This window comes from Sphaerodactylus townsendi, linkage group LG01, assembly GCF_021028975.2.
Source record: "Sphaerodactylus townsendi isolate TG3544 linkage group LG01, MPM_Stown_v2.3, whole genome shotgun sequence".
Classification (NCBI taxonomy): Eukaryota; Metazoa; Chordata; class Lepidosauria; order Squamata; family Sphaerodactylidae; genus Sphaerodactylus; species Sphaerodactylus townsendi.
In genome coordinates, this window is record NC_059425.1 from 100339551 (window position 1) to 100362641 (window position 23091).

The window sequence follows — 23091 nt, forward strand, 5'->3', positions numbered from 1 at the left end:
TAAAACTGAACTTATTGTCAGATACCCAACAAAATTACAACAGACTGTTCATTCAAGCTGAAAAGAATCATGACCATGAAAGCAAAAAACGCTTTATGAAACAGGGGCACCTATCCCTACATTAGGTCTCACTTTGTTTCAATAACTCATCAGTTAAAATGTTAACTTAAAACTTACATGGCTGCCTTTGGTTAAAGAAAGGATTGCTCTGTGTGAACCATTTGCAATTATGGCCCAGTTATTATGGGGTACCTCCACAACATGATGCAAAGTACAAAAGCAAGGCTCAACATTAGATTTTATTTACTGTCCAGTAGCAATCTAGTTTTCAGTCTTTTCAGTTTGTTCTCCTGATGTAAGTGTCTGCAGGCTGGACTAGACATTAAACATATTGAATCCTAAGCAGGATAAAGCACCAGGAGGAGGAAACTATTTGGAGAGGACAAGTAGTGGGAAGGGAAGGGGTAAGTGCTTCCTAGGCCCATCAGCTGCTTATTGGCTTTTTTCCCAGAGTGGAGGGTCTGATCTTGGTGATTTACACATTTAGGTAAACGAAAAAGGTAAACAAAAAGGTGTATTCAGAAGGGAGTACTTCAAGTCACTGTTGAATCAATGCTGTGGAGCAGCTTTGAGCAATATACTTCCTTTTAACCACAAATTGGAAAGGATGGCATCCTATACTTCTGCCCATACTTAATGAGACATAGATTCTAAAGCAGCTGGTCGAGCAAAACATAAAATCCTTGCTAGTTTTGCTAGTGGTCTCAGCATTCTCAACAGATATTGCCACATGACCGCCCATATGTAGCAGCTTCTTTAGCCAGAGCAATCAGTCAAATAATATTCATGTGGTGTTTTGCTCAGCTCAGCATTTTGCACAGATGTTATACTTAATCATAGTACAAATAGATGTAAAATAGCCATGTCCCAAAGCGCTTACATCTGCAGCATTACAGCATGGAATGGGAGGATGCACAACTGAATTCTAAAAGCTATTACCTGCACAGAAGCTTTCTGCATTTGGAGTTCAGTGGGAAACTGGAATTGTGACCACACAAAAAGGTGTCCTGTACAACAGTGCTTTCAGTGAGTACCTACCCACAACCTAGATTCCTATTCAAGTCCATGACTCTGTAATCAGTAGATAATCTATTGGTAGGAATCAAATACACTGAAATCAAGATGTCAGATTCCCCCCCCCCCCCCCCCGAAGTGCTTCCCAAAAAATCCTGCACAGACATAACCTAAGATGGACATTACTAACATTTGATGTATTAGGAATCGTTCTTCTGATGTGCTGAAAACACTGTCAAGATGTAAAGCAAAAGGAATACCTGTAGTGGTTTGACGAAACAATGCACTGTTTATAGTAGAACCTTCATCTAGGTATAGTGCAATTAGAATTGAAACACTACAAAATTCAGCCAAGCTGCAGCAAGGGTCAGAATGTTAAGTGAAGCTATAGTAAGAAATGCAAAGACAACAATGACTGAAGTTCATTAATATCAGCGGGGATATCTATGGAAAGCTACACATTGCAGCTTTGTAACATACAAGCAATCACAGCCAACATAATGCAAGATGCTTTGCCAAGTGCCCTCAGCATACTACAGGAACATTCTGTGTTTACTGCACGGCTCATGCCCAGTGAACTAAGCATCATTCCTCAGGCAACTAATGAGAGAACAGACATCCCTTCCAAGAACATGATTAAAGGACTGCCATGGAGATCATAAAGAGAAGGAGGCAGCTGTCAAGAAGGGGAACCTGCAGAAACTGCACACCAAATAAGAGAGTTGCTATAAAGAAAGATAGAGAAAAATGCGGGAAAGAAAAACATAACTGAGGTTACTATCTTGGGAAAAGTAGCAGCAGAATGGACTGTTGAGATATGATGATCACTGTCCTGAAGGTTGGTGGTTTTGTCACTCAGAAACTTTTGCCATTCCTTTTGTAACATATTACAAAACCACTACTTTGCATAAACCAGTACGTTACAGAAACCAGGAAACATTAACGTGACATGAGTTTCTTTTTTCATTAGTAGGTTTGAGCTAGTAGCTTCATACATTTTAAAATGTTTTACATATATTATGGTAAATATAGGTATATTTTAGTTTGTGAGCTCATTCTGATCTTAGTCTTTTGAATACTGATGCTTACATGGAGTGATTTTAGCAATCATTCGGTGATGACAGTCACAGTCTATCTCCACCATACAGTGTTGCAAAAATTACCATGTCTTAAGAGAGAGAAGTTATCTGAATTGGCCCACTTCCAGCTTCTCTTGTGACAAGATGTCCTGAACAAAGCATGGTTTGATCCCTACAAGCATGAGAAGGACCACAGAAGATCAACTCAAGTATAAGCATAAAAAATACTGACCAGTCTTACACACTTTCATTCTTTATTAGAGCTATCAAATATTCTTCTTTACAACAGCTTTAGCATTCCCTTCCCCAGAAGCGTTAGCTGACATTTTCATGAACTGGATCTTTTCCAGGTTCCCAATCATTCTACATTGCTTCATCAATATCTGTATTCACAGAAGTTAAATGATTTAGCCATCTTCAGCAGGAGCCATTTTTAGATTGGATTGCTGTTTAAAGCCATTCAGTAAGACCAAATTATTTAGACTCTAATCTAAACACAAAAATGTTCGATTTCAAGGAAGCTAAAATTAGGCTTTTAAGGAAACAAGACCTTAATTACAATAAGCCACTTTCCCTGATTGTGTAAGTTTAATAAATGCAATCCTTTTCTCTGTAATGAGAGCACAGAAAAAACACCAAAGAAGCCTCAGAACTACCAGGAGTACTATCTCTTCCCTCCTTTTGCTATTAACATCAGCCTTTGCCCCCCCAAACCCATGATGCCAGCCACTGCTCAAGAACAAGTCATTAGGATACAGCTACATGTTCAGCTTCTGCACAGGCAGAACAGCACTGCAGTCCACACAGAGAGTTCTTTCCTCTAGCTTAACAATATTTCTAAGACTACAAGGGAGAAGGTGTCTACTACCTGTAGTTTCCCAAGACTAAAAGAGAACACATGGCAGCTGTGTAAGTAGCTATAGCTATGTGCCTACTATCAGCACTGCAACCAACATGGCAGCAATGAGGATGTGGACATTTATAGGGAGATAACTGTCCCTTGTAACTGACATGAGTACTAAATTACAAGTCTGCACTAAATCTACTTGTAAAGGATGTGCTAAATACAAATATTTTACAATAGCAGGTTACAATAGTATGAGCAGGGAACTTGCAAGGACTCACCAGGGGGACATCATTTCATTTTTTGCTGTATCCTCTTCCTCACACTACTTCCTCTTTTTCGCCTCCTGGCAGCCCCCCATCCTCTAATCTTCCCCTGCTTTTTTTTCTCATTCCCATTGACTAACCATTCTTTCTTTTATCTGCTCCCCTCAATCATCAGCTTTAGTATTTTCTTCATTACTCCACTTGTTTCCCTTTGGACACCCAAAGTAGCTTACATCATTATCCTCGCTTCCATTTTATCTTTACAACAACCGTGTGAGATACATGAGGCTGAGAGAGAGTAACGGCCCAAGGTTCCATAGCTGAATGGGGAATTAAATTTGGGTCTCCCAGTTCCTAGTTGAACAGTCTGCCCACAATACTACACTGGCTTTCAGCTTTCCCATTCTTAAAACCCAGATACTGCTGTCATTATGTGGAGAAGGGATTAACACATCTATGTGGGGGAATTTGTGCGTACTTCAGATTTATCTGCAAACCTATCTGCAAACCTACAGCTTATCTTAGATTTGTAGAAACATCTGACTTGTCTGTTCATGGTTCTGACCGTTCTATCCACAGACAGAGTCATGCTAAGACCTACAACGATTTGTGGAGCATCGCATTCTCCTTTCCCCTTTATTTTCCCTTTTCCTTTCCTGAAGGCCCCCACAGTGTCACCCTTTTTCCTGCTTCCTTCTCTTTCCTTCCTTCTATTCCCCTGGCAGCCTCTCCTAGGTAAAATCCTGTGTGGTTGCCCAGATGTGCAGTGGGAAAACTGCAAGGACTTGAGGAGGGTATCTCACTTTCCCCTGCATCCCCAGTCCACTGTTTCCTTTTTTTCTACTCTTAACAGCCCCCATAGCCTCACCATTCCCTGTATTCTTCTTCCTTCCCACTGCTAAATCACTCTTTCATCTGCACCCCATCTTCAGCAACATTTTTATTTAGTTATCCATTGATACCCTGCTTTTCTCCCTGCTTTTCTGTTGGACCCAAGGTAGCCTACATCATTCTTCTCTACATAATTCTTCTCTATTTTATCCTCACAACAAATGTGTGATGTAAGCTGGTCCAAAGTCACCCAGTAAGCACAATGATTAAATGGGGATTTCAGTGGCATGGGGGTGGGAAATGGTGCCTGGGGCAAAATGGCGCCAGCGCCCCCCGCCCCCCCGCCCCATTTACCTTAGTTCAACTGGCTGCAAAAGTAGCCTGGCTGGGCACCTGCCCAGCCCCGCAACCTGGCCCTGCCAGGCTGCTCTAGGTGGAGAGGCCTGGCTGGTGGGGCTGGGGCGGGGCCAGGGCACCCAGCAGCAGCCTCCACTGGGCCTGGCCACAGTTTCTGCCAGGCCTGGCAAGGCGGAGCAGGAAGGGGTGTGAGGGTGATTTTCCACCCCCGTGACCCTGTGTGTGCCTGGGACCAGAGCATGGCGCCCCTCTCCTTCAACCAGGGGCCACGGGGTGCCCCTCCCCCAGAGCCACGCTTAGGATTTGAACCTCGAAGTCCTCCTACATATCCCTGGTTTGACGTGCACATCCAATGGCCCAGTGAGTCTTGCACAACACTAGGCTTTCACCACTGGACTTGCTGTGGCTCCCAATTCCCCTATACCAGTGATATGCCGCAAAGCCTATGGGCACTCTGGGTGCCAGGAGGGTGGCACTCGGAGCTCACCTCTCTGTGGAGCACTTTCGACTTTGCAGAGTTAAATCGATCCATGGGGCGAGGCGGAAAATCACACACACACCCCCGCACACACACACACATCTAGGTTGACCTGGGTCCTATACAGAGCTCAGTGACTGCATGCACACCACGGTGAGCAGGAAGGATCTTCGGCTGGCAAAGACCCTGGTGCCTGTAATGCTCTGAGTGGCTGCGCCGCAGGGGAGGGTGCAGGAGGAGGCAGAGAGATGCTAGAGAGGCACAGAGCTGTGTGCATGGCACTTGCTGGAGACTAGAGCAGGCGGGCCCCTGCTCAGTAAGCCCAGTGGAGTCGGGAGAGATAGAAGGGAAGAGGGAGCTAACTGGTTTTTTCTAAACTAAAACCTCAGCATTTAGGTTAAATTTCTGGGTTGGCACTTTGCAATAAATAAGTGGGGTTTAGGTTGCAATTTGGGCACTCGGTCTCAAAAAGGTTCGCCATCACTGCCCTATACCCTCACAACTTCTGCAAACAAGCTTGGTGCAACTCCTGTCCCCCCTTCCCCCCCGAATCTCCTCCCTCCAACAAAAAAGGCCAGAAACACAGCACGGCTCCAGGTTTTGCCACTGGATCTGTTGCAGCTCCTAAAGTCCCTCCCCACTTGCAGCTGATGCTAGGGTTAGGGTTAGTGTCTGGCACAGCTCCCAGCCTCACCCACCATGGTTCACCCTGTCACTGCTGAGATTCCAAAAAAGGTAGGTGCAAGCATTTGTCCATGTGCAGAAATTTGGGGGGGAGGGGGGGATTTAAACCCTCCAAAATAATTTTTTTGTAGTTTTTAGATTTTTCTGCAAATCTGGGAAGTCCCCAAGTTTGGAGAAAAACCTCATTTCCCAGTGTGGGCCTGATCCATGGATTTAGGTGTCTGCCCATTTCTGAGAAACAGATATTTATTTATTATGCAATTACACAGCAATTTGGTCAGTAGAATGAAGGCCTCTGAACAAAAGCAAGTTTCTGTATCAGCTCTGGTAGGAAGCAATTCGTAAGATGTTTGCATTGTACACGGCAGTTCAATAGCACTTCCAGAATACAATGGGTCTTCAGAAGGCTGTCATGCAAAATTAATCAGTTTATTTTTGCACAGATGTTTCTACAATTTTAACTCTTATCAATTCAAATTGAACAGTTCAAACTGAAATGGCATTTGAAGAGTACATTCAGCATATATGCACTCTCCACAATGAAGCCAATATACAAACACTTTTATACAGTGGTGGCATAACAGATCTGCTTGCTAATGATTTGTATACTTCTAGAGCTGAACACTCAGTTTGCTTTGAACTACCAACATGCTGCAAGTTTTGATTTCCCCTAAAGTAAGTTATTCAGAACAACTGCAAACGAGTGGATTATTGAACTAGGGAAAGTGTTATTTTGAGGAAAAAAGTAACAATTCACTGTAGAACACAAAGGTAGAATCTTTTTAAAATTTCAAACAAGCATTTGCTTTGTGCTGTTTTCCAAGTAAGTATGCTGGTTCCTGTGATGGTTTCTAAGTAGTGTTTAGCTTCCTACTGCCTGAATTCCTACCCATAGTGCATTACTTTGATCAAAGTAATAGTGAGCTGAAACAAAGTCCTCTTCAGTAGTATTTCACCCACCTACAAAAACCTAACCATACAAAAGTAATAAGAGATTTAAATCTAGGGAATACCACTGCCTCCAAATGGAGGCAATATTTTAAAATACTACTACAAAACTTCAAGAAGACATAAATAATAAAGTGCAATCCATGCATTTTTAGGCATTTAATGCAAAATACTTGAGAACTTCCTTATGGTGATGTAACAATGTAACAAGTTGCTTTTGGGCCAAGGAATTTTTACAGCCGAAGCAGAGAAGCTTAACAATAGCAAAAGCAATACAAAAGCTGCCTCTTTAAAAGAATCAGACCCTTTCACCTTGTATAGAAATGCTAAGTGTATTGTGGAGAGGAAGAAATTCGAGACAGAAAATCACCTTCCCACCTTAATTGCTGCTTCTCTCCTTATCTGTTAAAGGCACATATATCACTCCCATCAGAGGCTTCATTTTGACACTGCCATCTTCTAGCTTATCGTACTGTTCCAGCATCTGGTTTCCTCCAGCAGGTCCAACAGGTAATATTAGCCTTCCACCAGGCTTCAACTGATCTATAAGCTGTAATTTAAAAAAAAAAAGGTTAATTATTCAATACGTGTATTTTCTTTACAGGCTTGAACAAGGTCACTTTGGCAATATTTCACTGCTGGTCATAACACTGAGACAAATGGAATATTAGTGAATATCAGTGTTCAAATGTAGAGTCATGAACAAAGTCTTACATCAGAGTCTTTCACCTGAGTCTTTCAGTCATTTCTAACCACCCAACACAGTGACGTAGGTATAGATTTTTTATGGGGGGTTTCGGGACAAGGCCACACCCCCACCTGCCCTTGGGGGCGTGGCCACACCTCCCCAAGCCCTGCTCCTGGCCTCAGTGCTTATAAAAGCAGCTCTTCGAGGCCAGAGATGGCAGACTCCCCTGCCCTGCCAGCCCCGCCCCCACCGGCTGGGCTCCCAGCTGGTAGCCGGCAGTCCCTTCTCCCTCCTCTCCAGGCAGAGGGATAGCTAGGGAAAATGGAGCCTGGTGTAAAACCTGAGGTTTGCGCCCCACCCCCCAAGGGTGGTTGCTATGATGCTGAAATCCACCCCCAAACAGCATCACTTTCAATGGTGTTTAAATTAGGGAGCCCAGGTTTCCTTTTAAATCCATCTTAAAGGAAGAACCTGGGGTCCCCAGTTAAAACAACATTGAAAGTGATGCTATTTTGGGGTGGATTATCCCCCACACTGAAACAGCATCACTTTCAAGGTTTAATCTGGGGACCAAAGATTCTCCTTTAAATCCATGCCGAAGGGGCTGGATTCAAAAGGAGAATCTGGAGAAATTTGGGGGGTGCTTGCTGTCAGGGGTCAATTGTTAAACTAGCACCACCAAACTTTCAGGGTATCTTTAAAAGACTCTCCTGGTGATACCACCCAGTTTTGGTGAAGTTTGGTTCAGGGAGTCCAAAGATATGGACACAATGGGGGATGAGGGCACCCCCTTTGAGGGTCCATAACTTTGGACCCCCTGAACCAAACTTCACCAAACTTGGCTGGTATCATCAGGAGTATCACCTGACGGTAGCCTGAAATATTGGCGCTGCTAGCCTAACAAATGCGCCCCCTGCAGGCCAAAAACCAAAACAACACTTTAAAATACCAAAAAACCCCACAAACGGGGGGCAGAGCTTCGGACATGCAATGGGGGGGTTGAACCAGAGAACCCCCCTTTATCTACATCCTTGACCCAGCATATAAACAAAAAAGCTCCAGTCCATCAAGACAGAATCTCATATTGAAATGAACATGTGAACTGCAGATTTGCAGTTATTAATTTCTTATTGCTTGAGCTATTCCTTGTTCCCCTAACCTCAACAAAGCTGCTGATGAGGGTCATGGGACTCGCCAGAACACTATTTCACATGGCACTAGGCACTGCCACTAAGTAGGGAACAGGTCAAAGCTTTGCCCCCTCCTACATCTTGTACTTGGGTTCTGTTCACGGAGCTTTCTTAGCTTACAATTGAATATATGGGGTGCTGGTTTCTGCTAATCCATCTTTCTTGCTGCAGCCTCCTGTGCCATACACTATACTGTTTCCGAGGATCACTCTTAGCAACAGCTGGGGAGGGGGGGGGACAAGGAAATGATAAAAGAAGATGGGGACCCTCTCCTTCTGTCCACTGCATACATGGAAGCTTGTATCTAACCCATTATATAAGATTGCAATAGATAAATCTGCAGGTCTTGATTTAATATAGCAAGTTCAGTTCATAGCATGTTTTACTCCTCAACATCAAGATAACAATGTGAGGAAGAAAAAGGATAGCTTCTGTGGCAGTTTACTACTTATATTTTTTAATCTTATCACTGAAGTACAATATTGTCTTGACTGACAATATAGGATTCTTTTTGATTATTCATATTATCTCTCAGTCTGGCATAAACAACAAAGACATGTCATTCTTAATTCAGTATGTAAGTAAACTCTACATTTCCAGTTCCTACAGTTCTTGGAAACATGAGGTCAAACTGGCACAAAGGTCTAATATCAAATCAAATACTTCAATGGAATAAACAGGCTTCATAAAAATCCCATTAGATAACTCATCATTCATATGAGGTCTAGACAATCCTGCCTGCTATTTTAGTTTTAAAAGACATTTCAGTTAAAAATGTATCATACCAAATCAAAAGTCACTTACAGCTTGGGGCACAACTGGAGCAGCAGCTCCTACATGAATAGCATCATATGGAGCTTCATCTGGATAACCCATTCTTCCATCCCCAACTGAAAGAAAAAAATATTAACAAACCAATTTTCAAAATGATACAACCGTGCCACTATGTTGCAAAGGTAACCTAAATTCAAAGAAGTCGATGGTCAACTAATACAACCAGAAGTGCTTCTCTAAGTCAAATGCATTGGAGCTGTTTGAGAAAAGGAAAAGTACTTCAGTATATCTTTACCAAATATGCAGTACCACACACCTGTATTTGAATGTTAATATCATAAAATTTTGGGAATATTAAAAATGCCAATGGTTTAACATCACATCAGTTACTTTTACTTTCAGCATATGCAACTGATAAGGGTCTAACTTTTTCACAGACTGAAGTCATAGTGGAATTTTAGCCCTTTCCATACATTTACACCACAGAGAGCATCAGCATTACATAAATTAATGTGCAATGCAATCAAGACTCTTATATATTTCAGGAGATATTGTTAATTGTGCACCTGAATTAAGAACTAGTTTGTTAGGCTTTCAACAATTAGTCCCATTAACTTCAATGAAACCTTACAGGCTTTTAAATCTACTTAACTACAGCAAGACTCATACCACCACAGTTTTGATACACATTTAATCCAGCTCCCAAGAACATCAGACAGACACATGAGGACAGAGGCCATAATGAGAAAGAACCTGTGCAGGTGAAGAAGGCTGAGGCTGAATATGGGAGGATTATACTATTCCTGCCAACATCCTTCCACCAAATCCAATGAACTGTTTACTCAGGAAAATGGTAAAACCAGGACATAAGGTTGCACACCTGACCATATTTATGTTATACTATAATGGAGTTAATATAAATGGTAAGTTGCACTGTGGACTGAACAGAAAGAACAACTCTTATGGCATTTAAAAAAACTATTACATTTATTGAGAGCCAGGACAGTGTAGTGGTGTGAGTGCTGGACTAGGACTGGGGACATCCATATTTGAATCTCCATTCTGTCTCGGAAGCTTGCAGAGTGGTCCCTCAGCCAATTGCATGCTCTCAGCCTAACCTATCTCACAGGGTTGTTGTAAGGTAAAATGAACACAGAGAGAATGCTGTAAGCCACTTTAGATCCCCCCAATAAAACTGTAGTATAAGCTTTTCTGACATGCTCTATTCAGCTGGTACATATGCAATATATACACTGCCCGGAGCCCCTTGGTGATAGGGCGGTATAAAAATCTAAATAATAAAAATAAATAAATAAATACTTGGTTGAATAGATTTCGGCTTAAAATGTTCTCACCAAATTTTAAATTTTTATTTAAATATTTATATTCTGCTTTCCTGCCAAGTGGGGAGAAAATATTATTCTTCCCTCCTCTATTCAATCTTTACAACATCCCTGAAAGGTAGATTAAGCCAAGTGAAAGTGAGCAGCCAAGGTCACCTAGCAAGTTTCCATGAAAGACTGGAGATCTGAGCCTCTAACCATTAGACCACAACTGGGTCTCAGTCTTATATGGTGCCAGTATACTTTTTATTATTTTGCTACAATACATTAACATGGATATCCTCTAGAATTGGTACACTTGACACATATTCTTATGGCTTCAAGTTGTCCATACGCTAAAATAATTAAAAGTCTACATCAAGCAACTATATTCTATATTTCTTCATATACTGTAATACTCACCAACCAGCTTCACTCTTCCTGAAGACTGCAATGAAGGATCATCTTTTCTGACATTGTTTATTGAGTCATCTACCAACTCTTTGATATGATCAATTCCTACAACTTGTCCTTTGGGACCAACCTGTTAACAAAAACAGGCAGATGTACTGAGTCACCAAGCTTTACTCTTTAGTAAGTTATAAGAAAAGAGTTATAAGAGGACCCAACCTAATGCAGAGGGTCTAGCAGTCTATTTCTCATATGTAACCAGCATGAGCTTAATGCCTGATATACTTCAAAATCCTTCTCAAGTTTCTCCTACTGGATTATCTTTTGCCACACACACTTGAACATTTCTCTTTGTTTATACATTTTTGTCCCCATATTATTTGGCTTCCACAACTATAGGCATAAAATGTCTAGAGGAAAGGGTTATTATACTTTTTCTTAAACAACACACCTGTAACTTATGAATGTTCTAAAGCCTCAAACCAAAGGCATATGTGAACAGTCGTGTTACATAGTGCCATCCACATAACTTGAACTTCATTCTAGTCTTTAAAATGAAGAATAATATAATTTATACACAACTTTGATCTTCAACTGATGGCCAGGGATCCCCTAACAAGGTTGACCTGGGGTCCCCACTATTTCTGAAATTAAGGATTTAAGATAAGAGGAGAAAATGGAGACAAGTCATATGCTGTCCTCAAGCAGAAACAGGATGCTAAAGGAAGCAGACCTACTTGATCTAATCAAGCAGGATCATTCTTGCTTTCTCGCCAAAGTGTAGGAGAAAGGGATGTGGAAAGATAGTCAAGCAAACTGCCTACATGTACAACAAAAAAATTAAAAGCCTGTCCCACTTTTTTTGTTGAGGTTAGAAGCAGATCCTGAGTCTGAAAAAACTGAAAGTCAGTGTGTCACCATCCTTGCAAGGTTGGACAGCCCCCAAGTGAACTACTCACGAAGAAGCACGCAGGGATAGCAGTTTCTGCTTTAATGGCAAGCAGTTTACAATATTCTTGCACCTTCCCCAGGCCTTCTCCCCTTTTATCTCTCCCAAAAGAGTTCCTCCCCCCCCCCCTTGAGCTCCCTACTCCAAACTATTAATGGTCTAGCAATCCCTGTAATCTTGGGATTGGGCCTGCCTCCCTGATTGTAGGCTGGGCTGGGCTGGACTGTGTTGCCCCCCGCCCTTACTCTGTGGAAATGCTGAGGCCTGTTGATTGCGCTTGGGTTGGGGCTGTGCCAGTCCCACCGTTCTCAGTGGAACATCTTAGGCCTGCTCTTGTTGCCCAGGTAATCCAGCCAGTTCCCTTCCTGGCTTCTAGGAGATTCCTGTTTTCTGGTAAGTCCAGGGGTGGGGTTGCCAGTTGTGGGGAATCCTGCAGTCCCTGGGGAACTGTCTGGGCAAGAGAGAAGGATGGGGAAGATAGGAGGCAGCCCCATCCCCAGACAGAGTTAAAAATGTCTTTCATCCATGAAATACATCTAATCTGTGTTTCTTTCCATAAAGAAAACTAGCAGAAATGCATCTATCAGAACAGCTGGATATTTTGGCTACCCTCCCTCAATAGCACAAATTTAAGCGTATGAATGTACCCAACTTAAGCATGATCAACCAAAACATTAAAGCAGGACTATAAAAGCAGAAATCAACAGTCCAATGAGTTTTATAAAGTTCCCCCAAATAGTTAAAATGAATTATCTCACCATCCGTGCAAAGCAGGCAGTAAGAATTCCACTTCCCGAACCTACATCAAGGGCTTTGCCACCTTCATGTAACTGGTCATATAGAAGTTCTAGAGCATATGCATGCTGCCCAAAAGAGACAGAAAAAGTAAAAAAATTTAAATAGTATACTTGTTTTGCCTAATACATGGTCTTTTCTATGAAGACTTCAATACATAATTCATATCAGAGAGAAATGTTTCAGCAAAAGCAAACACTTTCAAAATGCAAAGGGCTAGGTTTCCAAACTGGGAAAGATAAAATTAGAAAATAATTTTGACTGTAAACAAAGTTCTACCTGCCCTATTCACTTATCTTCCACAGTTGAATTCAGTGACCTCCGTTTCCCCTGTAACAGTTAAGAATATCAGGATTTCCCTCCCATCATTTGCTAGTGAAATGCAGAATCTTGGAATTCATTCATGCTACACAAGTAAGCAGGTAAAATAATTAAAACTTCTTTAATTTCTACTGGAATAAAAAAATCCTGTCCCACTGAATTTAAAATTTGCTAACCCTACCCATGTATATTACAATCTTGGAAACAACAAGGAAACAAAAATTAAAGAAGATCTAATCTTGAATCAACTAGATGGAAGGATTTCCACCCACCAAGTGCAACTTTCCTTTTCCCCTTGCAACCCCTAATGTCAATCAAATGCTGTTCCTGGGGCTCCCCTATTACCCAGGAACAGCATTTCAGAACTTCAGCAGAAGGGGAGAGATAAGAGGGTTATGCTCCATGGGTGGACTCCACCCATAACTCACAACTGTGAACTTTGTAAAGAGTAGCAGGCAGCTGTCCGACAAAACTGTCTTTTCACTCAGATGTCTCCTGGTAGGCTCTTTCTTGAATTCAGCAGCACCTTTATTTTATGCTGTCTTTTCTCCTTCCTGCACTTGACTAAATCAAGCTTTTTTCTTCCTCATATCTACCCCATGTCATCCTTCACCTAGCCTCTTGCTTCAACTCTTTTTTAGATCCCCATAAGTCCTTCAGGTTTAATAAAGTAATTTATGAGTCACTACTGACAATGGACAGCAATACTTTACTTCATTAAAGAAAATAAGAAGATACTGATGAAACTGATACTGCTTCCTGTATATCTAGTCACTTTCATCTATGAAATACAAGATGGTGAAGAAGGACAAGTAGCAAGAAAGAAGGGGATTCCACACCTTCTCTTATTGTGTCAAAAGCCTTGCCTCCAAGCCGGGTAAGAAAACAGTATCAGTTCACACCATAATTCTCTGAATATTATTATTATTATTATTTATTGTATTTATAAACTGCCCTCCCCCGAAGGGCTCAGGGCGGTGAACAAAACATAGAAATAGAGGACACAATAAAATCAGTAATATCAAATTGGATTAAATAAACATTAAGCAGTGGCTCTATCAATGTTAAAATCACCCCATTAAAAGCAGCAATCAGTCAAATATATAGATGGCATCCTACTAACGGATCCCAAAAAAAGAAAAAGAGGAAGGAGCGGTAGGATCCACAGTCTTCAAACATCTAAAAAGCTGTCACATGGAAGAGCAGAAAGATTTTTCTGGGCTGATCTGGTTCTCTCTTACAGGAGAATACATTTCAGTTGAGAAACCAAGAGTAGTATGACACAGGAACTAATTATCAAAGCGACAGGGCTCTCTCACATTGTAGGGCTTCAAGTGGAGACAGACATATATCAGAAGAGTTTATATTCTAGCACTGAACAGAAACTGGGATAGATGGCCTGCAAGACCCCTTCCAACTCTAGGGCTATAATCCTAAATATTTTGCTGGAATTGCATTTTAAGCTTTTCATATAAATTAATAAACCAGCCCTTGGGGGGAAAACGTGAGGACAGGCAAATGTAATGACTTACAGAGACATTGCCTGGGTTCTCCAGAATGAACAGTGAATGAAACAAAAGAAAAGCTGAGTATGAAAATACCTCACTTCTTTAACATGTACCTGTTCAATATGTTCTATATACTATGTATTAAAATTCAAACACTATCAAGACTATAAATTCCCTTACAATTAGAAAGTTTCCTTACAATGAAGAAATGCCAAGCTTACAAGTGTCCAGAAATTCTGAGACTTATCCTGTGGAAATTTACACCCCCCAAAGTAAATAAATAGAATGAAGTATAGTTCAATAAAACTGTCAATGGCTGGCATTTAGTAGTCAAGAAGAGAAGAAGAAGAGTTTGGATTTACATCCCCCCCCTTTCTCTCCTGTAGGAGACTCAAAGGGGTTTACAATCTCCTTGCCCTTCCCCCTTTACAACAACCACCCTGTGAGCCCAAAACTTACCATATGTGGAGCACTGATTGTTGCTTGGAATCCTATAATACAAAAATACAAACATGTTGAGTTACCAAACACTGAAACATTTACAAGTTCACTATATCACATATAAGAACAAGATATAATTTTTAAAGTGTTAAGTCTATAGAAATATTTTCCAGAAGACCATTCATGGTCTGAATTGGGGCTTCAGGAAAAGGACACAATTCATGCTCATGATTTAAAGAAGAACTGTGAAACTTATTTGTCAGGCTCCTCCCATGGATTTCAGTGGCACCTCAGTCCAATGAGATGAGGAGTCTCGATTAGGTTGTTCTCTTCCTTTAATCAGGAGGCAGGAACTTCACTGACTTTTTTCCACCACTTCCTCTTTTGTCGTTATACTTCCTCTCAAATGCCAGTATCTTAATGATCACGCAGTACAAGCACACACTCACAAAAAAACACATGTTAACTTTGGATAAAACCTAAACAACTAATCAGGGGTCTACAACCGGCTCTCCAGATGTTTATGGACTACAAATCCCATCAGTCCCTGCCAGCAAGGCCAATTGGCCATGCTGGCAGGGGCGGATGGGATTTGTAGTCCATGAACATCTGGAGAGCAGCAGGTTGCAGACCCCTGAACTAGATAAATGGACCTTGCTGATGCAAGAAAACTATTTTTAACACTTTAACTATTTTAACCTATTGATTATGGAGACATAATTATGGATTATGGAGGGAGGGCCAAGATGTGCTTCGGCTATCAGGAGAAAGGCCCTTCATGGTAAGTGCCAATGGACCATTGTCCTGGAGGCAGAGGACATCTCGATTGGGACCTACCAAAGAAGGGTCCCCCTCTCTCTAGGTGGGCTTAACAGTCTCCAGAAACATGTTGCAACACTCTAGTACCAAAAACAGTCCGGGAGGCTGCCATGACTGAATCTTATAGTGTCACACGAACGAGGACATTGAGGACCACACAGCTGCCTTACAAATGTCCTCCAATGATACCTGTTGCCTAAATGCAGTATTTGCAGCGGCACTGTGAATTAAGTGAGCAGTAATCCCCGAGGGTACTGACTGGTTTGTATTTTTGTATCATTCTGCAATGCATAGTTTTAAGGCTGCACTAATCGTTGCCTTGGACATCTGCTGTCCCATTTTCAGATGGGATACATTAATAAACATACTGTCTGTCTGCCTGATGTGTTCCATACATAAAATAAACATTTTAAGGGCTCTACGTATGTCAAACTTATGCCATAGTTTCTCTCTATCCCCTTTTGGTTTGGGGGGAAAGGTGGCTAGCACAATATCTTGCTGCAAATGAAAGGCTGAGGAAACCTTTGGTCGAAAAGTTGGGTCAGTATGAAGAATCACCTTATCTAGGTGAAAAGAGCATAAATTGACATTGATGGACAGGGTCCTGATCTCTGAAACCCGTCTGGCCATAGTGATTGATATAAGGAAAAACAATTTCATTCTAAGCCATCTAAGATGGATGGAGTCAATTGGTTCAAATGGGGGGTCTAGTTAAGGCTAGGAGTATTGTATGTAAATTCCAAGATAGGAAGCAATGAACCACCACTGGTTGTAATTGACTTACTCCTTTAAGGAACCTATTTACATCTGGGTGCCTTGGCACAGGTATCCCTAATGTATCAGACCACACAGTGGATAGGGCAGTTAGCTGTCTTTTAAGGGTAGATGCTTGCAAACCAGACTTGAAACCATCCTGAAGGAATGTTAGGATGTCTCTTATTTGAGGAGCTTCAGAAACCATGCTGCTGTGATTACTCCATTTTACAAACACCTTCCACATGTAGTTATAGATGCAAGTGGTGGATCCTCTCCCGGAAGATAGGAGGGTTGCTATGATGTCGTCAGAGTAGTAGTGACTTTTGGCTTTTAGTTGTGACTTTTCAAGAGCCAGACGGTCAGATGTAGGTGGTCTGGTTCCAGGTGCCAGATCGGACCCTGTATCAGCAAGTCTGGTCTGCTCTAAAGGTGTAAAGGCTCTCCCTGGGCTAGCTCCCTGATGGTGGAGAACCACGGTCTCCTGGGCCAGAAGGGTGCCACGACGATCAGTATCAAGCATTCTCTCATTTCGTCTGCATAGCAGTTTGGGAACGAGAGGAATTGGAGGGAAAGCATAAAGAGTGACCCTCAGCCAAGGGGCCAGTAACACATCTGTCGCCAATGCTGCTGAATGAAAGTATCGAGTCATGAATCGTGAGAGCTGTGCGTTCTCTGAAGATGCGGTCTACTTGGGGGGTAGGAAACTTGTGCGTTATCTTCCCGAAGACCTCTGGGTGAAGCTGCCATTCTGCATTGGATATTTGTTGTCTGCTTAACCAGTCTGCCTTGGTATTTAGATTTCCACTAATATGCTCTGCTCAAATCGATGTCAGGTGATTCTCAGCCCACGTCAGAATCTTGTTTACTTCCTTTTGTAAAGCCTTTGATCTTGTGCCGGCCTGATTGTTGAGATGGGCTTTTGCTGCTATATTGACCATTCTTATGAGGACATGTGGTGTTGGATTTTGTTGCTGAAGTGTCAAAGGGGTAGGTTGATGGCCCGAATTTCTAGGAGACTGATGGGCAGCTGATTCACTTCCCCTGAACGATGTGATGGTCCAGGGTGGTGCCCCAACCTTCTAGGCTGGTATCCGTTAAGATTTGCATACTGTTCTTTATCAGGTAAATCTTCCCTTGAGACAGGTTGTTGCTGGATGTCCACCATCTCAGGCTGATCTTGACTGATGTTGGGACTGTCAGTTGATTGTCCTTTTTTGCTATATCCAGCTGAGACGGATGGAAGAAGAGTTGTAATCGCCTGGTGTGAAGAGCATCTATCACTGCAATAAACAGGCCCAGTAAGCTGGCCAAATGCATATGGCTGTGGTTCTTCTTGGCTGTGGTTACCATTGCTGCAGACAGTTGTATTTTCTGGATCTTGCTTGATGGTAGGAAAAGTGAGTTTACTGACATGTCCACAATCGCCTCGAGATGTTCTGTTCTTTGTGAGGGTATGATGATGCTCTATTTTATGTTAATTAGAAACCCGATGTGCTGTAGGCCTTTTCCTCTGAGTTTGAACGAATTAATAAATTGTCCAAATATGGGTGGACGTGTATACTTTGGTGACGCGTCTGGATCATGGGAGGGAACAGGACCTTGGAGAACACTCATGGCACTGAGGCCAGACCGAAGGGTAGAGCTCTGAACTGTAGGTGGTCTTCTCCTATTGCGAATCTGAGATATTTGTGATGTGCTTGGTGGATTGGGATGTGGAGATATGCCTCAGTTAGGTCTATTGAGGTCAGATAATCTCCCTCCCGAAGAGAAGCCGTGACGGTTCTCAGGGTTTCCATTTTGAAATGGCGCAGTCTGATGTGTCAATTTACATATAGTAAATTCAAGATGGCTCTCCAATCTCCTGTTCGTTTTGGCATTGTGAAGAAGTAGGAATATATGCCGGTGTGCTTCTCCAAAATTGGAACAGGCTCTACAGCTTAGATCCGTGGTGGCGAACCTTTGGCACTCCAGATGTTATGGACTACAATTCCCATCAACCCCTTCCAGGATGGCCAATTGGCCATGCTGGAAGGGGCTGATGGGAATTGTAGTCCATAACATCTGGAGTGCCAAAGGTTCGCCACCACGGGCTTAGATGGTTAGAAAATGCCGTATCGCTGAGGAGGTTCTGACTCTCTTGTCCGGGGGGGGGGGGGTACCGAGGGTCGATGGAAAGAATCTGTGAGAAGGAAAGCTGGCAAACTCGATTACATATCTGTCTGTGACAATGTCCCTTATCCAGGCATCTACAAAGGGTTTGTTCCAGCAATGATGGAAATGGAGCAGCCGCCCCCCCAACCGGAATTTTTAGATAGTCAAGGTCTTGGGGCTTTGTAGGGCCTAGAGAATCTGTCAAATTTTCCAAAGGCACAAAAATTTCCCTTTCTCCGCGCTGTCTGGTGTGGTTGCCAAGAGGGTCTCCTGCCATCTCTAGTAGGACGAGGGAGTGACCTATGGGTACGAAAGGAGGTCTGGGGCATTGGCTGGTCCTGATGCACCTTTCTAGGGAGGACCTTTTTGTTGTCCTTGGTGTCAACTAGGCCTTGTTTGAGATCCTTTCTAAACAACTTCTGCCTGTGGAAAGCACAGCCAGCTACTACTGCTTTTGAGTGTAGGTCAGCTTGCCAGGAACGCAGCCATATATTTCATCTGGCTGATACAGAACAAGCATTGACTGGGCGGCCAAAGTAAGGGCATCAAGCGTAGAATCCACTGTCTAGGCCCTCCCTTACTGCCCTTTCCTTGAGTGGGAGGAGGTTTATCATTCTTTTCAGATACTATGGTAGAAAGGATAAGGACCTTCATGACCATGGTCAGCCATTCATGCACTTTCCTCATGGCTACCTCGGATTTACAGTCTAGGGGGTCCTGATATTGCCTTCCCCGTCTTTAGATACCAAATTTCCAGACTGGATATTAGCTATGGGGGCATCCACCACTAGGATCTGCAAAAGGTTGTTTACAAACCCCAAAACTGGGTATCCTTTTCTGCTTACAGAGGGAATTGCTTTACTGGCTGTGGGATTCTGCCACTCTCTCTTAATTTTCTTTTCAAAAGATTTGGGTAAGGGAAAGAATTTCATGGGGTCTCCTTCCCTATAGAAATAGTCCTGATTCCCTTTGGGACATTCTTTGACAGGTTTTTCCTGTGTCTGTACTGCTGGGTCCTCAGCATCAGCTGGATCATGAAGATCTAGTGCTGAGATGGTTTTAGTGATAAGCAGAAAAAGGTCCTCTACTTTAAAAAACCTAGGTGCATGATGAGCCTCATCCATTCGGACTTCCTCAGAATCTGAAAATTGTGCCTCATCATCCATGCACTCTCCCTCACTCATTCCTTCTTCCTCAGGGAAATCATGAGGGAAATTGTAGCTCTCTCCGTAAGGTGCCCCTGAATAGCAGGCAGGCTGGTTGCTGATAGGAGCCTGAATGCTGATAGGAGCCTGTCCCTGTGGGGCAACACAAATTCCTGTCTAAGGGATTGAGTGATATACTTGGCAAATTTTAAAGGAGAAAAATTACTCCAGGCACTAGAATCATTTGACAGCAGCATATTATTGGGGTTCAGGGGTTGGGATCCATCCCTCACATTCCCAGAATGGGCAGTACTAGGGGAATCTTGCCTGATGGCCACAGCTGGAATTGTGGCTTGGTTGACCATTTCTTCTATCTCATGCCTGGATCTGTGGCGCTCCTATGAATTTTTAACTCTGCGAGGGGATTTCTTACATTTTGCGCTGCTTTTAAGTGCTTTGTTGGGATTCTTGGGTCTTACAGCAATGCTCACAGACCCTGGGTGGGTCGGGCAATTGCTTACCCCCTCCACTGGGTCTTCCTGAACTGCCCCTGGGTGAGGTGAGGAAGCCTGCACCACGTTTGCCCTTGTAGCCTCCGCAGAAGATCGGGCACACACAGAATCACGAAGTGAGAAAGAAGCCGTGCACCCCTGTAAGAGGCAGGAACAATTCTGGTACTTGAAAGGAAGTATAATGACAAAAGAGCAAGTGATGGAAAAATCCAGTGAAATTCTTGCCTCCTGATTAAAGGAAGAGAATAACCCAATCGAGATGTCCTCCGCCTCCAGGAGAAACTCCATTTTTTGAGGAGCAGTGTCTTGCTTTCATGTAAATTCCTGTTCCCTGTGCCACTTATGGCATACCATAGCTCAGGGGTCTGCAACCTTTACCACCCAAAGAGCCATTTGGACCCATTTTCCATGGCCCCGAAGATCTACCGAGCCGGAGAGTGCGGCCCCTCCACTCACCTTTCCTTCCAGCACTGCTCTGGAGGGCTGGAGTGACATGCCCACGCTACCCTCCGACTTCCAGGCCACGCGGAGCACCAGTATAAGGCTGGAAGAGCCGCATGCCGCTCCAGAGCAGGTTGCATACCCCTGCCATAGCTGAAGTGGAATCCAGCTTACAAATCTACCCCATAGAGTTTTTGTGGGGATAAAATGGAGGACAGAAAAATTAAATAAATTGCTATGAATTCTCATTATGAAGAAAGGTGAAGTATAAATGAAGTAGATAAATAATAAATGGGAGCAATTAAAAAAGTGAGGAGGGGGAGTAAAGGGGACATAGCGGCTGCCAGGAAGACCCCATGAAAGAGGCTTACAATACGATGATCAAGTTCCAAGTCTTCAGCAAGATAAAGCTTTTACATACATGCTTTTAATTCACAATGCTATCATATGTTCAAATAAATGTTTTCATACCTATTGACTGAGGAGAGTCCATATAGGGGTTGCATTTTGCATAATGGCAACGGTCTGTGGTAAGCATTACTTCAAATACCTTATCTGATTTGATTATTCCATTTTCTGCAAAAAGTCAAAATGTTAACAATGTTCTACTGCACTAACATTCTTCAGAATTTACAAAAACACTTAAAAAGTGGCTAGATAAAATACTAAATATTAAGCTTCGATGTAAAGAGTGTGTCTTCCATTTTGATTGAGAAAGCAGACATTCTTAGAAAAAATCATAACCATGATGTTAGAAAATACAGACTGCAGCAACTATAGTCACAATCTTTACAGTAGTTTATTAATTAAGCATAGATGTCAAGAAATTCACATCATATACTTCAAAACCCACTGTCAGAATAAATCACAATCAAACAAGAGTCCTTCCTCTCCCCACAACAGACCCTTGTGAGATAGGTGGGGCTTAGTGAGTTCTGAGATGAATGTGATTAGTCCAAGGTCACCCAGGAGGCTCCATGTGTAACAGTGAGGAAGCAAACCTGGCTCCCCAGATAAGACTCCACTGCTCATGTGAAGGAGTGGGGAATCCAACCCAGTTCTCCAGATTAGAATTCACCTGCTCCAAACCACTATACCACACTGGGTGAATGTCAATTTGGGATGTTAAACAACTTTTGGAAAAATTGTCCTCCATAGTCTCTTCCTTTGAGAGTTTTAAACCTACCTTCCTCACTCAGTGATCTTGCTAATCTCCGAACACAAGACTACATAGAATTAAGGATGATGGAAACAGGATTGCATTTATCTCCATACCCTGTCTCAGCAAAAGTTTAAAATGTGGCTGTGGTGGTATGGCAGGAAATGACAGCTGCATCTTTCCGCTGTTTAAAGAAGTCCTGATTCTCCAGTAGATTTCTTTTAAGTGCTGCTTGTGTCAGAACCTTTATTCTGATTGATATTAAGCTCACTATCTTGATAAAAGAGAATTTTTAGTGCAAGGTTATTGAGTGGTCTTCTGTGCAGGCACAAATCATTCCTTCTTGCCCCACTGTGAACTGTCTGGAACCTTGGTTTCTTGAGCCCTCTGGTGGTGTCATGGAGAGAACTGAGGGAGTAGCACCCTCCTCCTAATCATATGATTGTTTCGGAAGGAAAGCGCTAGAGGGAGGAGGAGCATTTCTAGTCTACTAAAAATACAAAAGTAGTGTACATCCAGTACTGTAGTTGAAAGTAGTGGGATGACAAACTAATTTTGCAGAAGACCCAGAATTACTGGGAAATGGATGCCCAGACTATAGGGAAAAATCACAGTTAGCACTACCTTCCAGAAACTCAGGGTCAAAAGAGAAGTGCCCTGAGAAAAATTATGCATATTAGAAACAAAAATAAATCTGGACATCATCTGAAGGGTAAATTTGGGTTCTTGGACCATGATCTGTGGTTACATGAAGAGGGACTGTGGGCAAGGGATGGGTTGCACCTCATGCCTGTAGGTAGAAACATCTTTGCCAAAGGGCTCACAAACCTGATCAGAAGGGCTTTAAACAAGAGCCCTTTCCGCACATGCAGAATAATGCACTTTCAATCCACTTTCAATGCACTTTGAAGCTGGATCTTACTGTGTGGAACAGCAAACTTCACTTGCAAACTGTGAAAATGGATTGAATGTGCATTATTCTGCATGTGCGGAAGGGGCCTAAGTTATGTGGGGGAGGGAGACAGTATTCAAGCAGACAGGAGTTCATCAAGTAATAGTGATGATAGTCCAAAGGTTATAGAGAGAACTGAGTGAATAGGTCAAGAAGCTAACAGCAGAAGGGAAAAAAACTTAAAGAAGCAGCCAGA

General features: G+C 42.6%; 1 protein-coding gene across 3 annotated transcripts in view; it reads right to left on the reverse strand.

The window, feature by feature from the left end:
* The window catches only part of PCMT1 (protein-L-isoaspartate (D-aspartate) O-methyltransferase), a 28734-nt gene that overhangs the window by 851 nt on the left and 4792 nt on the right, over positions 1–23091 (reverse strand). For 2 of the 3 annotated variants that reach the window (XR_007243865.1, XR_007243864.1), the window contains exons 2-7: positions 21256–21360; positions 14979–15010; positions 12654–12758; positions 10959–11079; positions 9244–9329; positions 6874–7111 (exon numbers count right to left, since the gene is read on the reverse strand). Coding sequence is in view for 1 of the 3 variants with exons in the window: in XM_048488884.1 (XP_048344841.1) it covers positions 6941–7111; positions 9244–9329; positions 10959–11079; positions 12654–12758; positions 14979–15010; positions 21256–21360 (620 nt within the window). In the remaining 2 variants the exon portion in view is untranslated. The remainder of the gene's footprint in view (positions 1–6873; positions 7112–9243; positions 9330–10958; positions 11080–12653; positions 12759–14978; positions 15011–21255; positions 21361–23091) is intronic. The other variant, XM_048488884.1, reaches the window with a different exon arrangement.